The sequence below is a fragment of the Mauremys mutica genome, chromosome 4, assembly GCF_020497125.1.
Source record: "Mauremys mutica isolate MM-2020 ecotype Southern chromosome 4, ASM2049712v1, whole genome shotgun sequence".
Classification (NCBI taxonomy): Eukaryota; Metazoa; Chordata; order Testudines; family Geoemydidae; genus Mauremys; species Mauremys mutica.
The window spans coordinates 43,097,003-43,113,456 of NC_059075.1; the positions used below are offsets into that span (position 1 = coordinate 43,097,003).

Consider the following 16,454-nt stretch of genomic DNA (forward strand, 5'->3'; position numbering starts at 1 on the left):
GGGCACTAGTCACTACCTCTCTCATAGGCTTGATTCCCTCCCTGCTGCTCAGTACAGAGGGTGGGACTCCTGGTCTCTGCTTAATATGCTGCACTCAGCTGGAAATGCCATTCTAGTTTGCTTCCCTTCAGCAGGGCACAGGGAGTATGGATTACACGTGGCCAACCCACCGTGCCCGTGCTGCCATAGTGGGCCATACATGTGTGGTGACTGGCAGCATAGGGGACAGTGGCATGGGGCAGCCTTCCAACAGGTCTCTTGGGTTCAAAGGCTGGTGGTGCAGGGCAGCCCCCAGCAAGGCACTGTGCCTAGGCTATTGGGTTTGGAGGGCTAGTGACACAGAGCTAGTCCCCATCCAGGCTCTGGGGATTGGCCGATGCGTGGTGGCCCCCGGGCTGGGCACTCTTGACTGTGCTCTCAGGTTTCTGGGTGGGAAGCACTGGGCAGCTCCGGCAGGACACCATATTTGAGATCGCAGGGTGGGTGGGTGCCTGTCATGCAGGCTGTGTGTTTAGCTCTGGCTGGTGTTATTCACAGAGCACTGGGGGCTCAGTGCTGCACAGAGCCCAGCAGGGTTCCATGCAGGGGCGGCTCTAGGAATTGCGCCGCCCCAAGCAGGGCGGCACGCTGCGGGATGCACTCTGGTGGTCGCCGGTCCCGCGGCTCCGGTGGATCTCCTGCAGACGTGCCTGCGGAGGGTCCACTGGTCCCGCGGCTCTGGTGGACCTCCCGCAGGCACGCCTGCGGATGCTCCACCGAAGCCGCAGGACCAGCGGGTCTGGAGTCGGCCCTGGTCCCATGTCACTTCACACAGCCACTTCTGACCTGCTGCCTTTGCCTCAGTTCAGAGGCCCCATTACCTGCGTAGTGGTTGACTTTTCACACATACGGAACTCCTCGTTGTGGGGCAGCCCTGCAGCTACCTAGCCTAGAGCGTTGCCCACCCCCAGCACCGAGCTGCGAGCTCCCAACTCGGGGCTGCGATGCTGGGGGTGAGGGAACCCCAGCTCCTGCTCCATGTCAGTGCCCTTGGCTGGAAAATGCCAGAGGAGAAGGCAGCAACCAGAGGGCTCCTCTCTGAGTTGTGTGGTTGCTGGGAGGCATTGGCCATGGAGTGCGCAGTGAGCTGCACGCAGCTGGGGGCTGCTATTCTGCCAAGCTGCAGGAAGTCAGCCACTCCCTGGAGCACCATCCCTCTGAGCTGTAAACACGCCGTGCTCCTTAAACCTGCAGGGGTTTATTTTGAATTCTTCATAAGACAACAAAAACCACATGGCATTCAAGCCATGAAAATGTCAAGTAAATGCTTTAAATGTAACCAGATGCTCCCAGGGCTGGTTCCTGCTCAGTGAAAAACCAAGACCACTTTGCCCAGCTCTATAGCCCCCAGCCATCTTCTCCACCAGTCTCCCAAGGCTCCAGCACACCTGGCTGTCCATTAACACCATCTCATCAGGAGGTGAGAGAAAAGTTTGCTCCATTCCCCGTGTGGCTGCAGCAGTGCAGCCCATGCAGTCTGGAATAAGAATAACCCTTAGCACCTCGCTAGCATTTTACTGCTTCCAAGAGCTTCACAAATATTTAGCTAATCAACCCTCCCCACCCTAGAGTGGCACTGGGGCCTGTTGAATTTGGCATCACTTTGGGACTTTCCTAGCTCTGTCACTGACTCGCTATGTGATCTTTGGCAAGTCCCTTTCTCTGTCCCAGCCTCAGTTTCCCCATCTGCAATGTAGTGCTTATGATACTGACCTGCCTCTTGGGGTGTGGAGGATATGAGTTAGTGTTTAGAAAGTGCTAAGAATTAGGATTGTCCATGAGCCTGGAGGACACAGCAAGGCTGTGACAGTGAGTCTGTCACTACAGGCAGCAGCAGGCAGTCCTGCCAGAAGCAGTATAGAGGGGCCTGGCACTGAAAAGATCAGCAGCAACAGGATGAGCCCAGAGGGAGCTGAGCCCGGGGGAGTGACACAAAGCACCTAGTGATCATATCCTTTTGCATGCACTGCTTCACATGTGCTCCTCAGACATGGTTCTGCTGCCAAGATAACCATGACTTCTAGCGAGTCAGCCTTGGCCTCTCACTCCTTTCCGTGCTTGTTCTTTGTGCTCCTGCTTCACCCACACAGCCTCTGGCTGCTCCTGGAGGCCTGGTGGCAGCAGCCTTTCAAGGGAGAGTCAGACCAGCCCCCAGGGTGCTGGGGTGCAGCTGTCCCCCTGATAGCTCACAAGAACCAGGCATGTTGATGCGGTGCCATCAGAGAGTGGGAGGGCCTGCTAGGTACTTACTGGGCCACCTGCTCTATTCCAGTCTTGCACTCTGCACCCCAGAACGTGTTGCCCACCCTACAGCATGGGAAGAGATCAACTCTCACCAGCAGACACAGAGGCGTTCCCTCTGTGTGTGCGTGCATGTGTGAGCGAGCGAGCGAGATCTAGACAAAGATTCCGGACTTCATTCCACGAGGAATTGTTGGTTTGATCTGAGGCCAAAGCAGCTTCTCTGGGGGCGGCGCTTGCTCCTGCCTGCAGAAACCACCTTCTGATTGTGCCAGTAATTTGAGGCAAGAACAGGAAATGTTTATGTTCCTTCACAAACCTGCTGAATGTGATTTGCAAAGTGCATCTAGGCCACCTCAGGGAGGAGGGGGAGCTGTGGTGATGTCCCACCTCACAAAGCTAGCAGGGTTGGGCCTGGTCAATAATCAGATGGGAGGCCTGCAACAATATAATGATTGGATGTTTTTAGACATCTAAAGATATGGTGTAGCTAGGGTTGCCAGGTGTCCGGTTTTTGACCAGAACGCCCGGTGGAAAAGGGACAATGATGGCTCCGGTCAGCACAGATGACCAGGCTGTTAAAAGTCTGGTTGGTGGGGCTGGCAGCTCCCTACCTGGCTCTGTGTGGCTCCCCAGAAGCGGCGACATGTCCCTCGGCTCCAAGGCGAAGGTATGGCCAGGGGTGTTCTGCACGCTGCCCCTGCCCTGAGCGCTGGCTCTGCACGGCCAATGGGAGCTGCGGGGGCGGCGCCTGCAGGCAGAGGCAGAGTGGAACCTCCTGCTCATGCCTCCACCTAGGAGCTGAGAGACATGTCCCACTTCTGGGGAGCCCCCCAAGATAAGTGCCACCTGGAGCTTGCACCCCTTACCCCCTCCTGCACCCCTGCCCCAGCCCTGAGCTCCCTCCAACACCCAAACTCCCTTCCTGGAGCCTGCACCCCGCACCTCTTCCTGATCCCCCTCCTGTACCCCAAATCCCTCATCCCTGGCCCACCCCAGAGCTCACACCCCTGCCTCAGCCCAGAGCCCACTCCTGTACCCTGAACCGCTCATTTCTGGCCCCACCCTGGAGCCCGCACCCCGTCCCACAGCCCAACTCCCTGCCCCAGCCCAGTGAAAATGAGCGAGTGGGTGAGAATGGGGGAGAGCCAGCGACAGAGGGAGGGGGTATGGAGCGAGTGGGGGTGGGGCCTTGGAGAAGGGGCAGGGCCTAGGGGAAGGGGAGGGGCAAGGATGTTTGGTTTTGTGCAATCAGAAAGTTTGCAACCCTAGGAGAAGCCTAAGCAGACTAGATATGGGCTTGATGCAGGAATTCCTTCTATGGCCTGTGTTATGCAGGAAATTAGCTAAAATGACATAATCAATCCTGCTTGCCTTAAAATCTATGAATATTAATAAGAGCTTGATCCTGAAGAATCAGTAAGTGCTTTACAACAAGTTACTCGGCTACAGAAATCATGCTATCTGCCTCTACTCGCACAAAGTGAAATGCAGCCTGTTCTGGGGTGAGCCATGTAGCTGTTTAATAGTGCAAAGCAACACTCCACAACAGTTTGAAGCAGGAAATTAAGAAAAATACTGTGTCCACTTGAAGCAGCAAGGGAGATTTATGGGAGCAAAATATAATTACCAATGCTGGATTAGACGCAATCCTGGAAAACCATTATGTGAGATCTTTAATGGCCCCCGATTGTCAGGACCTCAAATTACTCATAACATAAGAACAGCCTTACTGGGTCAGACCAAAGGTCCATCTAGCCCAGTATCCTGTCTACCGACAGTGGCCAATGCCAGAGGGAATGAACAGAAAAGGTAATCATCACGTGATCCATCCACTGTCTCCCATTCCCAGCTTCTGGCAAACAGAGGCTAGGGACACCATCCCTGCCCATCCTGGCTAATAGCCATTGATGGGCCTATACTCCATGAATTTATCTAGTTATTTTTAAAACCATGTTATAATCTTGGCCTTCACAACATCCTCTAGCAAGGAGTTCCACAGGTTGACTGTGCGTTGTGTAAAAAACCACCCCCTTTTGTTTGTTTTAAACCTGCTGCCTATTAATTTTATTGAGTGACCCCTAGTTCATGTGTTATGAGAAGGAGTAAATAACACTTCCTTATTTACTTTCTCCACACCAGCCATGATTTTATAGACCTCTATCATATCCCCCCTTAGCTGTCTCTTTTCCAAGCTGAAAAGTCTAGTTAATCTCTCCTCATATGGCAGCCGTTCCATACCCTTAATCATTTTTGTTGCCCTTTTCTGAACCTCTTCCAATTCCAATATATCTTTTTTGAGATGGAGCGACCACATCTGCATACAGTATTCAAGATGTGGGCGATCATGGATTTATATAGAGACAATATGATGTTTTCTGTCTTATTCTCTATCTCTTTTTTAAGGATTCCCAAACTTCTGTTCACTTTTTTGACTGTCACTGCACATTGAGTGGATGTTTTCAGAGAACTATCCACAATGACTCCACATTTTCTTTCTTGAGTGGTCACAGCTAATTTAGACCCCATCATTTTACATGTATAGCTGGGATTATGTTTTCCAATGTGCATTACTTTGCATTTACCAACATACTCATGAGCAAAATGGCACGTCTGGCAGTGCAGCACCCCCTAGCAACCATGCTAGGACATTGAGGTTAGTACTGATTTAGCAGGGAGAGCGCCCCCTACTGAGTCACCCTCACCACTCCCCGTAGCACAGGGGTGGGCATACTACAGCCCGCGGGCCAGATCCAGACCCTCAGGGATTGCCCCCTGTGATGCCGTGGGCCCTGCGCCACTCTCAGAAGCGGCTGGCACCACATCCCTGCGGCCCCCGGGCCCTTGCCTCCAGGCACCGCCCTCTGCAGCTACCACTGCCCAGGAATGGGGAACCACGGCCAATGGGAGCTTCAGGGGAGGTACCTGGAGGTGCGGCAAGGGCAGCGCAAGCAGAGCCCTCCGCCCCCACTCCTCCAGGGGTTGCAGCGCTTCCTGGAGTGGCGCGGGGCTGGAGACAGGGCAGGCATGCAGGGAGCCTGCCCTGGCCCCAGTGCATGCTGCTGCCACCTCGGAGCCCGAACCCCTCCTGCACCCCAACTCCCTGCCCTGAGCCCCCTCCCACAGTCTGCACCCTTCCTGCACCCCTGCCCTGAGCCCCCTCCTGCACTCTGCACCCTTCCTGCACCCCAACCCCCTTCCCTGATCCCCCTCATGCACCCCGCACCCCTCCTCTGCTCCAATCCCTTGCCCTGAGCCCCTTCCTGCACACCACACCCCCTCCCACACCCTGCACTCCCTCCCGCACCCCAGCCCCCTGCCCCAGCCCTGTATACAATTTCCCCACCAAGATGTGGCCCTTGGCCCAAAAAGTTGGCCCACCCTGCCGTAGCACCTGGATGTTCCTTCCTAGGGGGTTTCCCTTCCAAGGATTTAAAAAGCCCAGCCTGGGTTGGCTTGAGAGCTCAGGCTGCAGTGGTCTGGGTGCAAGGAAAGCTCAGATGTTGTAGGAAGTGGTTCTGTTGGTGTCTCTGGAGGTGCTGGCTATGAGGAGGCCTCACGGTCTCTCTTTTCCTAATCCTGCCATTTGTGACTGCTTAGGCCGAACGTCTGCGGGGGACAATGCTGCTCAGGGTGGACAACTGCTCCTGGCACAAACAGATGCATCAAACGTGAGTACGAAAGAACCATTGACTACAGACGTCAGTCATGACACTTAATGCATCGCTAGCAGGCACTCAGCTATCCCGGTGATGGGTGCGGCAGGTGGGCCAGAGGATGCCCCTTCCCAGTCCTTTGGCCCTGAAGCCTCCTTAGTCGTTACACTGATGTCTTTGAATTTCTCCGCTATTTGGTTGAGACATAAACAAGGAGAGAATTCCCTTCTCTGCCTGACTCACCCCAGTCCCTGTTATGGGCATGGTGTGCTTCCCACGGCAGAGAGACTGGAGCACCCACTATGGGTGCTGTTACATATATAGTTCCCAGAGCTGGGCTGCATGTCCCCTGTTGGTGCTGCAGCACTTCTGGCCAGGTCAGTGGTCCATGCTAACATCGGCTGCATCAGAGACCAGCCCCCTTCCCCTTGTTAATTTGTTATTAATCAGGATTGGGGCCCCACTAGGCTGGGTACTGCACATATACATTCAGAAACATGGGCCTGCTTCTAAGAGCTGATAAATTTGAAACAAGACCCAAGTGATTGTGATAAATTGCAGGAGGGAGAGTGGTAGGGGAGGGTAGTGGAGGTACGATCACATGGCAGCTGGTGCCCCCCAGGCTGATGGTTCCAAATAATCTGAACGTTTTTTACAAAAGCAACTAACTAGGTTGGCTAAGGGGCTGCACTGGGAAGGGTGGGGTCTGGGAGCCTTCTTTAAAGGGGATGTACACACTAGGGAGACAACAGAAAACGGCTTGAACACTCACTCAATCGCTGACCACCTCATTACTGGGGAGCTGCTCTCCCAAGGAGGCTGTGTCCCTTCATGCCTTCCCAAGGTAGGAATTACTGGGAGCAGTGTGAGTACAAACACCTGCACCCCCATCCCTCAGTTCTGTTTGGGGAACCCTCTTCCTCTCCCTGGCTGTTACTTCAGAACTCCTCTCTTGCCTGTAAATGCAGGGCCCTCTGGGCTGGGGCCTCCTGCAGGGCAGCTCCGCTCAACACATTCATAGGACTAAAACAGAGTGGAGTGATTTACAGGGAAATAATCCCATGGAGGGGGCTCTGGTGACATCATTAACCACATGAGCTGGAACCCCAGCGATGCAATTAATTACATTGTAAATCAGGGCAGCTCACTGGTTGCTGGTTAGTTTTCTTAACCTGTGGATCCAGCACGGCTTGTAAGTTTCCAAACACATAAATCCTCTAAAACCGCAGAATGAATGAAGAGAGGGATTTATCCTGCAAATGCCTCAGCTCCACCATTTGCTGCTGCCATGCTTAGGGGACCACCCGCAGAAATTTGCCTGTTCCCCTCTGACCTGCTGCCCAAATAATCCCGGAGAGACTCTGTGCAGAGAACATGTGTAAATCCAAGCAGCAGTCTCTCTCCTTTCCATGCCTGTCTTCAGCGGGCCTGACTTCTGGAGTTGGCCACCTGGGAATTCCGCTTCACCCGTCTGTGATGTTGTAGTGGAGCAGGGTCTGCATCTGGGGTTTATAAAGTGGAGTAGATTGCAGCTGCTTTTCTTGTGAGCCCTGTAAATCAAACCTCTGTTACAAGCAAATAAGAAGAGCAATCGTAAGAGTGAGGAAAGTCTGGAGGAGACTGGACTCTTGAGCAATAAGCAGCATTACAGAGAAAGCAGAGGAGTGGCTAGTTGTCCTTGTCTCCCCTGCCCAGGCACTCAGGGTCAGCATTGTGTCCGCAAACTTGTCTGGTTTCCTCACAGCTCTTTTTAAACACAACAGGACATCCTGGTGCACAAAAGCCATGAGTGATCATTGTAGGCCCACACTGGTCAAGATCTGCAGGGAGAGAGATTAGTGCAATGTTATACTGGAGTGTCATGAGGGGTAACGGCAAAGGATTGAGCAAAAGGAAGTGTAGGCAAAATATCAGGAAGACACTGCCTGATGGTGAGATGGGTCAGGCTGTGGAACCTTCTCCCAAGGGAAGGGGTGGGAGCCCCGTTTAACAGTAGACTGAGTGAGAGGACAGCAGGGGAACAGACAGCTAGATAGAGAACTTAGATCTCGTCTTTCTCTGGATTCTGTGACTTAATATGGAGAGGCAGTCCATGGAGACTGCAGGTCCCAAGCTAGGGAACGTGGCCTGCCTTGAAGAGCTCTTTCTTCTATTGTGCTCATCTCTTGGACTGGAGGCTGATGACTGCCCCCAGAAGGGAACGGGGAGTACTAGCCCTTATGAGAGGTCTCAAAGTGCTTTACAAATGAGGTCAATATCTGACCTGAGCTGGGAATAGAACCTAGGTCTCCTGAGTTCTGCTCTGTCCACAAGGAAACACTGTCAGCAGTGGTCTGGTGACTGGTTTCTGGCCGGGCTAGGAGGATGCCACGGCTTGAGTCACACTACAGACCAACTCTCCCCAGTCTTCAGAGCAAGGCTTCCTCTGAGCCAGTGACAGCTCAGCCAGGGCCTCTATTGTTGCTTTGGTCATCCTCTTAATGCCTGCAGGCGCCTACGTCCTAACCCCGGGGCCTTTGCAATAAGGAGCCTCAAGCTTTCTTTTCCCATCTCCTGCCCCAGCAAATCTTGCTTAACCCAATTCTTGCTTGAAAGGAGGCTGGACAAACAGCCCCAATTAGGGCCACTTCCCTGTTCCCCCTCCAGGCTCCTTACCCCCTTCAGGATCTTGCAAACCCACTTGAATTCAGCATGTTTCTTTCAGCCCATTCAGGGTCTGAGCCTCTCCGTAGCTCAAAGAAGGAATAAGTGCCCTGTCCTTGAGGGAACTCCCTGGAAGTCAGGGATGGGCCAGAATCCTCCTCCTACCCACACTCCATCTCTAGCTCTCTGTCTCTGCCTGTGTTTCTTTTCTTCTGTTTGTTTGTGCCTCTCCTCTCTACCCACCGAGGTCAGCCCTCAGATCCATCTGGGGCTCCTCAACTGCAGAGTGTCACACATGTGAGTGCTTTGCCCCCTTCTGGCTCATTTGCATGTTGGGTTGATGTTCTGTGCTAATTACACTTAGCTCTTGGCATCATATTGCTGTTGTTTCACTGCTAATGAAACAAGCAGATTGGAAACAGGTTTCTTGACTGCAACTGACGAATCCTTAAATCAAAGAAAATTGAGACCATGGCTGTCGAAAGGGGAGGGGCCTGCAGATGCCCCCCACTTCAGGAAGAAGAGGTGCCCACTGGCACTGCAGTACCGTGCCCTCTATTATTCTCACTGCCACACTGTGCCTCCCACATGCTCAGCACCCTCTGATGTCCTTGATTCCTGGCTGAGAGTCTCCCCTGCTCTGCCCAGCAGGCAAAGGGGGTCAGGGACTGGTGCACTGTGGCTGGGACTGGCGCACTGTGGGTAACTGCCATTAATTTTCCCACCTGTTCCTGCTGCAGTCACTGCTTGCAAAAACTGTTTGTTTGTGCCAAATCTGGACATGGTTCTCCCTCCCCCCCCCCGACCCAGTGTGTCCTTTTAGCTAAGCCTGCCAGGAAGTCACACGTCCATACAGGGACATCACAGCCACTCCCTGGGCAACCATTTCTGATGGGAGATGAAGAAGGTGGGGGTGGAGGGAGCCCCCTCACTAGAGACATTTTCAATAGTGCCAAAGGGAACTTGCTTAAATGTGCAGTGAGATGGTTCCTCCATCCACCTTGGGGCCTAGTGTCCATCTCAGGCGACAGCCCCCTTTCAGTGAGAGTGAATCTTGGGCTCCACATGTCAGCCTGGCTGAAGTGAAGAGGGGAGACGGACCCAGCCTTCCACAAGCTCTGCTCTTGTCTGAGCAGATCGTGGGATCTCTTCCCAAGGGACATTTGCCCCCTGAACATTGCTGTATCAAGTGCTCTCCCTCTTTTGATCTCTTGCTGGGCTGGAGCTGAGCTGTTTCCATGGCAAAGCACGTTCTAGGCCCCTGGGTGGTGATGCTGGAGGGGATCTGGTGCTTGCCATGCACATGGGAGCCACTTGTCATGGACTTCAAGAAACATTCTTGTTCTGCTGTTAGACACTAGTCCCCACGGCAAGAATGGGGCGCCTTTGTGCCTCTGGAAAGGAACAGGGTTTGATTTGGTCTTACTCTGGGTGGGCTCCCCACTAGTGCCCCAGATCCTTGGGGGAAGGCGCTGTGTGGGCAGCGGTCTGATCTGTAACAAAGTGGGGATTGGGCAGAAGTGGGAGCTAGTTTGAGGCCTGTGGAAGGTGCAGGTGGGTGATGGGGTGGAGGAGAACAGAAACTCCTCAGTGCAGCCAATGGTATTACTAACGTGCCCATCCCTGAATATCCAGGCCCCCTGTTTCCAGCTCCTTTGTTCCTGCCTGGCTCCGGTTCTAGTGACCCCCTCCGCATAGTTCAGCGTGAAAGTATCTGCTGCTGCCAGAGGGGGGTGTGCAGGGCACAAAATGATGTGTGGGTTGCAATGGACCCTGAGTCCAGGAGCTGTCTGCGTGAGGCTGTTGTAGTAGGTGGGCCTGAAGCCAGTGTGCACCAGAGTTCCCGGAAAACCTCCCCTTTGGGTTGGCACCATTTGACTCCACGTTCCAAAGCCACCTCCAGCTAAGTGGAGTTCTCTTTCCATTGTAAACACATGTACGTTCCTTTCTTTAGCATAAAAATGCAGGAGTCTTGAGTTCTTTCCTGTTCGGGGTTGAGTTTCCCTGGGCCAGCCTGGCCTCTGAAATCTCTCCTCCTTCCTCTCATGGCGAAGTGCGATTCTTCCTCTCCTCGTCTTTTTATAGCCCTCTTGCTGTGCTGTCACTTCCTAGCTTGGAGTTCCCATCGTGCTGGCTGATTAAAGCCTTCCGCTCGTGAAGTGTTCCTGCTGTTGCGCCGAATGTGCCAGAACTTGTGATGGAGACGGGGACTGCATCTGCTCTGCAAAAGCCATTTGCAGGAGTCAGAGCAATGGCCGAGGAGAGTGGGTGCCACAACTGTGCCTGAATCTTCCTGATTGGAAGGAATTGGAGATGGGGGCTGTACTAGGCAGCTCTGGGACATGCCAGGGGGAATTGGGAAGGAAGCTGTGCTGCTTGGTCATGTTTGCGTAGCTGTTTAGATTTATGGATGAGCAGGTTAATGTATCTGTTTTAGAACATTTCAGGCTCCCAGAAGCATTCGACTAGAAGTTAGAATTCATGAATGTGCCAACAGCAAACAGACCAGAGGAACTGAAACATCATCTCTGGCCCCAAGAGGTTTCAGACAAGACCAGGGCTGCCCAGAGGATTCAGGGGGCCTGGGACAAAGCAATTTTGGGGGCCCCTTCCATAAAAAAAAGTTGCAATACTATAGAATACTACATTCTCGTGGGGGGCCTGGGGCAAATTGCCCCACTTGCCCCTCGTCCCCTCTGGGCAGCCCTGGACAAGACAGCCCAGTAACCAGCATTCTGTGCTGCCTGTGGGGCTTTCCCCATCTATCCTAGGCACCCCCTCCCCACCTGTTCTGTCCATCTGGCTGTAAGAGTGCACCTGCCCCAATGTTTTTATCCTGGTCTCAAGTGGGGTGTGTTCTACTGCAGCTCAGTGTCCGGGGCGGTCAGAACAAACTCGGACATCAGGGGAAACCTTTGTAAATAAAAGTTCAGCCTATGGAATCTGCCCAGAGTATCCGAGAACCCCAGTGACTTCACCTGGGTAACAGGATCTGCCCAGGCGGTCAGTGAGAGAATGAGGCCCTGCTTTATTCACTGCAGGATCTTGCGATTGTTAATGTAATTATTCCAGAGAAGCCAAATAATTTCTGTTCTGGAGCAAGGGGCCAAAGACTGACTCACCTCCCTTCCCCACCCCACCGGCAGCCAAACAGTAGAGAGCACGTTGGTCTGCCAGACGGTGTCTGTAAACAAAGTGCGGGGCCGGCATCTTTCTCTCATTAGGGACTTTTCGGTGAGCAGCACAAATGCTATTTGGGAGCTGGGCTCCTGCCCATGTGGGCTGCCCATGACTGCTCAAGTGCCAGGCCATTGTCGGCAAAGATTAATTAAAAAGACACTGTCAACATGGGGAGGCCTGACAATGTCCCTCGCTGACGGGATGGTAAATCTCAGACAGGCCTTAGAGCAAAACCTTTCTCTCCTTGAAGCTAAACTAATGGTTCGGCTGTGTAAACATTGCGTGGTCCCCAGCAGCCTCCCTCCCCATGCTGTTCTGCTGGAGTTTGGGTTGCTGGGGACACTCAGGCTGATATTTTAAAAGCTGCCTAGGGGACCTTGGCATCCTGTTCCCATTAATTTCCCAGCCATCATGTGTTTTTGTTTAATTTTTGATCTCCTGATCTTGTACATGGAGCAAATCGGGGGATTGATCCAGATGGAAATGCAACCAGAGACAGTGTGTCTGTGTGAGAAAGGAGGGGAGGAGCTTCTATTTAGGTCTAAAGGCCATAGGTTGGGTCTCAGCATTGAGACAGGAGAGAGTGTATGGCCAGAATGTTGCCCCTGTTCTTTGAGGATCTAATGCCTGTAACATTCCAAACACAGTGATTTTCTCCCTTCTCCTGCTCACAGTTTTCCAGGGATTTCCATTTGTCATTATCTGTGTGTATGACTGAATCCAGATCTTGGGCAAAATTCTCTGGCCATGTGGCTTTTTCCAGTTTTGGGGGTTGAAATGCAATGAGGAAAAAAGGGAATTTCCTGAGACTCAAAGGCTGCGAAGATGCAGAAACATGCAAAATTCTGGGACACCTGGACACTTCCTGCTAAACTGAGAATTGGGGAGAGTGGGTGAGTTAGTTTTAATTTACTGGACAAAGTTTGCAACCACTTGGAATGTTCCTTTGTTCCTACCCAGACAGATCAGCAAACCAAGCTGTCTGCCCCTATGCATAGGAGCCAGAGTGGGGCAAGCCCCCAACCCTGCTCCCCAGCTGGAGCGGGGCAAGCCCCAGACCCCACTCTCCGGAGGGCCAGATTAAAATGCCTGGAGGGCCGGATGCGGCCCCTGGGTTGTAGTTTGCCCACCCCTGTGCTAGACCTACTATTATTTTGATTAATACTGTTGCAGTGTTGTCAACTCTCGTGATTTTATCGTGAGTCGTGCAATATTTTGTTGTTTTTCCTTAAAGCCCCAACTCCTGGAGACAAGTGATTACTGGAGAATCTCAGTTTTCATTTTAAAAAAGTATGTTTTTACCCCTAATGGTGCAGAGAACAGCTTGAAACGTGACCTGCGTGTAATCTAAGAGCTGGAAGGCAAATAAAAAAAATCCAATATTTATAATTTTTTTGAGAAGCTTGTGATTTTTTCAGGGCCTGACTCATGATTTTTAAATGCTGGGGGTTGGCAATGCCGCTGCTGTCAGATGATCAGCCCTCTTTCCTCTGTTATGCATCTTGAGTGGGTGAAAAACAGTTTTCAGAGGGCTTTTAAGTTCTTTTCTAAGCCTGCTGGGACAGCTTGGTAGGGGATAGATCCAAGGGCTGGAATATTTCAGCTACGGCAGTTCTGCTACTGCCTGAAGAGAGAATGGGTCTGACCCCACTCTCCTTCACTTGCTTTATCTCAGCAGCTCATGGATTCCTAGAAGGCTGGTCTCTGATGGCTGGGTTCCTGATAAAGTACCAGGGTTTAAAGCTGACATGAATATACTGTATGTGGTGTAATTGTAGCTGTGTCCGTCCCAGGATATTAGAGGACAAGATAGGTGAGGTAACATCTTTTATTGGCCCAACTTCTGTTGATGAGAGAGACAAATTTTCAAGCCACAAAGAGCTCCTCTTCAGGCCTGGGAAAGGTAACCTGAGCGTCACCACTAAATATAAGGTGGAACAGATTGTTTAGCATAAGTAGTTAGCACACATTCTAAGGGACCATTCAAGGCAGAGTGGCCAGTTAACACCTGTGCAGACATAGGACAAAAAGAGAGGGTTAGTGGGTTACAGATTGTTGTAATAAACCATAAATCCAGTGTGATTGTTCAGTCCATGCACTAACAACCCCTTTTTGTACTATAACTGCAGAGATATTAACGGGCCACTCTATCTTGAATGGTCCTTTAGAATGTGTGCTACTTATGCTAAACAATCTGTTCCACCTTGTATTTAGCTATGATGCTCAGAGTACTTTTCCCAGACCTAAGAAGAGCTCTGTTTGGCTCGAAAGCTTGTGGCCAGGTCTGCCCTACAAAATTATGTTGGCCTTTAATTATGTCAGCATACCGCTGTAACAGTTGTTCCATCGCTACACAGCTTGTGTTGGCACTGCCATCCTCACCAGAAGTGCTTGTATCGATGCAGAGTGCAGTGCACTGTGGGTAGATATCCCACCGTGCAACTCATCACCATCCAGCACAGGGTGTTTTGAGACGTTTTTGCAATGCCTATTGGGGCCAAAACGAGTCATGCAGGGGTGACTGGGAGCATGGGGTCAACTTCCCATAATGCAGTGTTCTGCATCCCATAATATTTCACGCCTTCTTTTCAAAATCCCCGCAAACTTGCACGTCCTTCCTCTATCCACCCTCTCTGACAGAAGTATGGAGCCTGCACAGCTCTGCACTCTTGTCATGAACATTGCAAGCACAGGGTGCCTGATCCTCTGATTCTAAATGACATCAAACCCCATAGTGTCAGACTTCACTGACATGGTGGAATTTTTGCCTGACTGGGACCCTGGTTGTGCTCTGGGATCTGCACTGATGGCCGATTCACTTCACGGAGGGATGTAATTCCAGTTGTTGACTTTAGCCTATACAGCCCTAAGTGGTTTGGGTTCTGCCCATCCTTGAGACCTGCCTCTCTCCCCGTACAGTAACACAGCAGTTAGCTTAAGTAACCAAGCCAACATGCCTGTGATCTCACTGAGAAGGGGCTGGTAGCAGGCCATTTTCAGACAGGACCCATCCCCACTGGTCTTATAGGGCTGCAAGGCCTTTCTGTTCTGGATTCTGAGGGAGGAGGTATTTGGGAGTGAGTCAAGCTTGGTGAGGAGGTGGCATGTGTGGTCAGGTTTGTAAACGAACCTGAACACAAGGGAGGTGCCTTAAAAGTCTATGTTGCTATTTGAGAACATGGCTGGTATGTCAGGCTGCCTTAGACACCCCTCCCTTCTGCTTGGCTCATGGGGGAGCCACACAATCTGAAATAACCGTGATAGAAATGTTCACTGCACATTTCAGCCCTCACAGAAAGGGTCCGTTTGGGCTCAGGTTGAGCCGCAAGTGAAGGTTGAATTGTTCTTGCATTATCCAAACAGGTTCCCATAGACCTAAAATCCAAACCCTCCGAAGGGGCTTTTGTTGGTTGGGGCTTCCCTTCCATTAAGGGAGATGCTGTCCATTTGGTCTCCTTTAGCCATGAGCCATGTAGCTGTTGCACAGTGGAGAATGACTAACTTGGTCCCACTGAAGTGAACTGTGATTTCCTGACTATTACTGACTGGATTATAAGCCCAATTTGGCTCCTGTTAACTTGGGAAGCATTAGGGCCCAGCATGTAATTAATGGCACTTTCCTCCCAGAGTCAGAGCTGAAGCTGATGTGCTGTAATTAGGAACACACACAGGCTGTGAGAATGATTTGGGCATGAAGTTAATGAACTGTAAGTCCCTGTAACTGCTGAGGAATTTGAGCATGGTGACTTCAGAATTAGCTGGCAGGGGAAGGGGAGAAATATTCCAGAGAGGACAAGAGAGCTCAGAGGGATCAAGGAGGGGATCCATAAAATATAACCATGAAATAGAATAATAAATCAATATCATAAAATGAAACCTAATAAAACAACTACCAAGGGATCCCAGAGCCATATTGTCCTCCGCCTCATGCTTCCCTTCTCCAATCCCTCTAATGCTATTGCAGCTCCTGTTGTTCTCAGCTTAATTGAGACCTTCTTCTTGCAATGAGCTCCATGTGGGGATCAGGGCACTGGATTGTAAGCTCTTCTGAGCCCATTTCTGCTTTCACTTGTATTGAAGTAATTCAGGAGTAGCCCCTTTGAGTTCAGTGGAGGGATGAGTAGCAGCTCTCAGATCTCTTTCTCTCGTAGATCATATTAGTGATCAGTGGTAATCTAGTACCAAGACTTTCACCTCCAGGGTGCTGGTTCCAGTCTAGCCCAGAGCAGGGGCAGCTCCAGGCACCAGCACAGCAAGTGCGTGCCTGGGGCGGCAAGGCGCAGGGGGCGGCCTGCTGGTTGCTCTGAGGGCAGCAGTCAGGCAGCCTTCGGTAGCGTTTCTGCGGGAGGTCCGCTGGTCCTGCAGTTTCGGCGGCAATTCGACGGCGAGTACGCCGAAGGCGCAGGACCGGCAGATCACCCGCAGAAACGCCGCTGAAGGCTGCCTGACTGCCGTGCTTGGGGCGGCAAAAAACATAGAGCCACCTCTGGCCCAGAGCAGTAGCAACCCAAAAGATGTGACTTGTGTGAAATGTGTCAGTCTGATCTTCCTATTCACCCGAGTCTGAGCAGTTCACCTGCCCTTAGGAGTTAACTGAGGGAAGGAAAGGGTCTCTCCTGAAGCTGGGATTTAGCCAAGGAATGGTGGGGAAGGGAAGCCTCCTTTAACTGTCTGTGTCAGGGGTGGGACAGGTTG

General features: G+C 51.9%; 1 protein-coding gene across 1 annotated transcript in view; it reads left to right on the forward strand.

Moving 5' to 3' along the window:
* LTBP2 (latent transforming growth factor beta binding protein 2) overlaps positions 1–16,454 on the forward strand; it is a 119,369-nt gene that overhangs the window by 7,308 nt on the left and 95,607 nt on the right. The window contains exon 2 of the mRNA XM_045013823.1: positions 5,881–5,951. Within this exon, the coding sequence (XP_044869758.1) occupies positions 5,881–5,951 (71 nt within the window). The remainder of the gene's footprint in view (positions 1–5,880; positions 5,952–16,454) is intronic.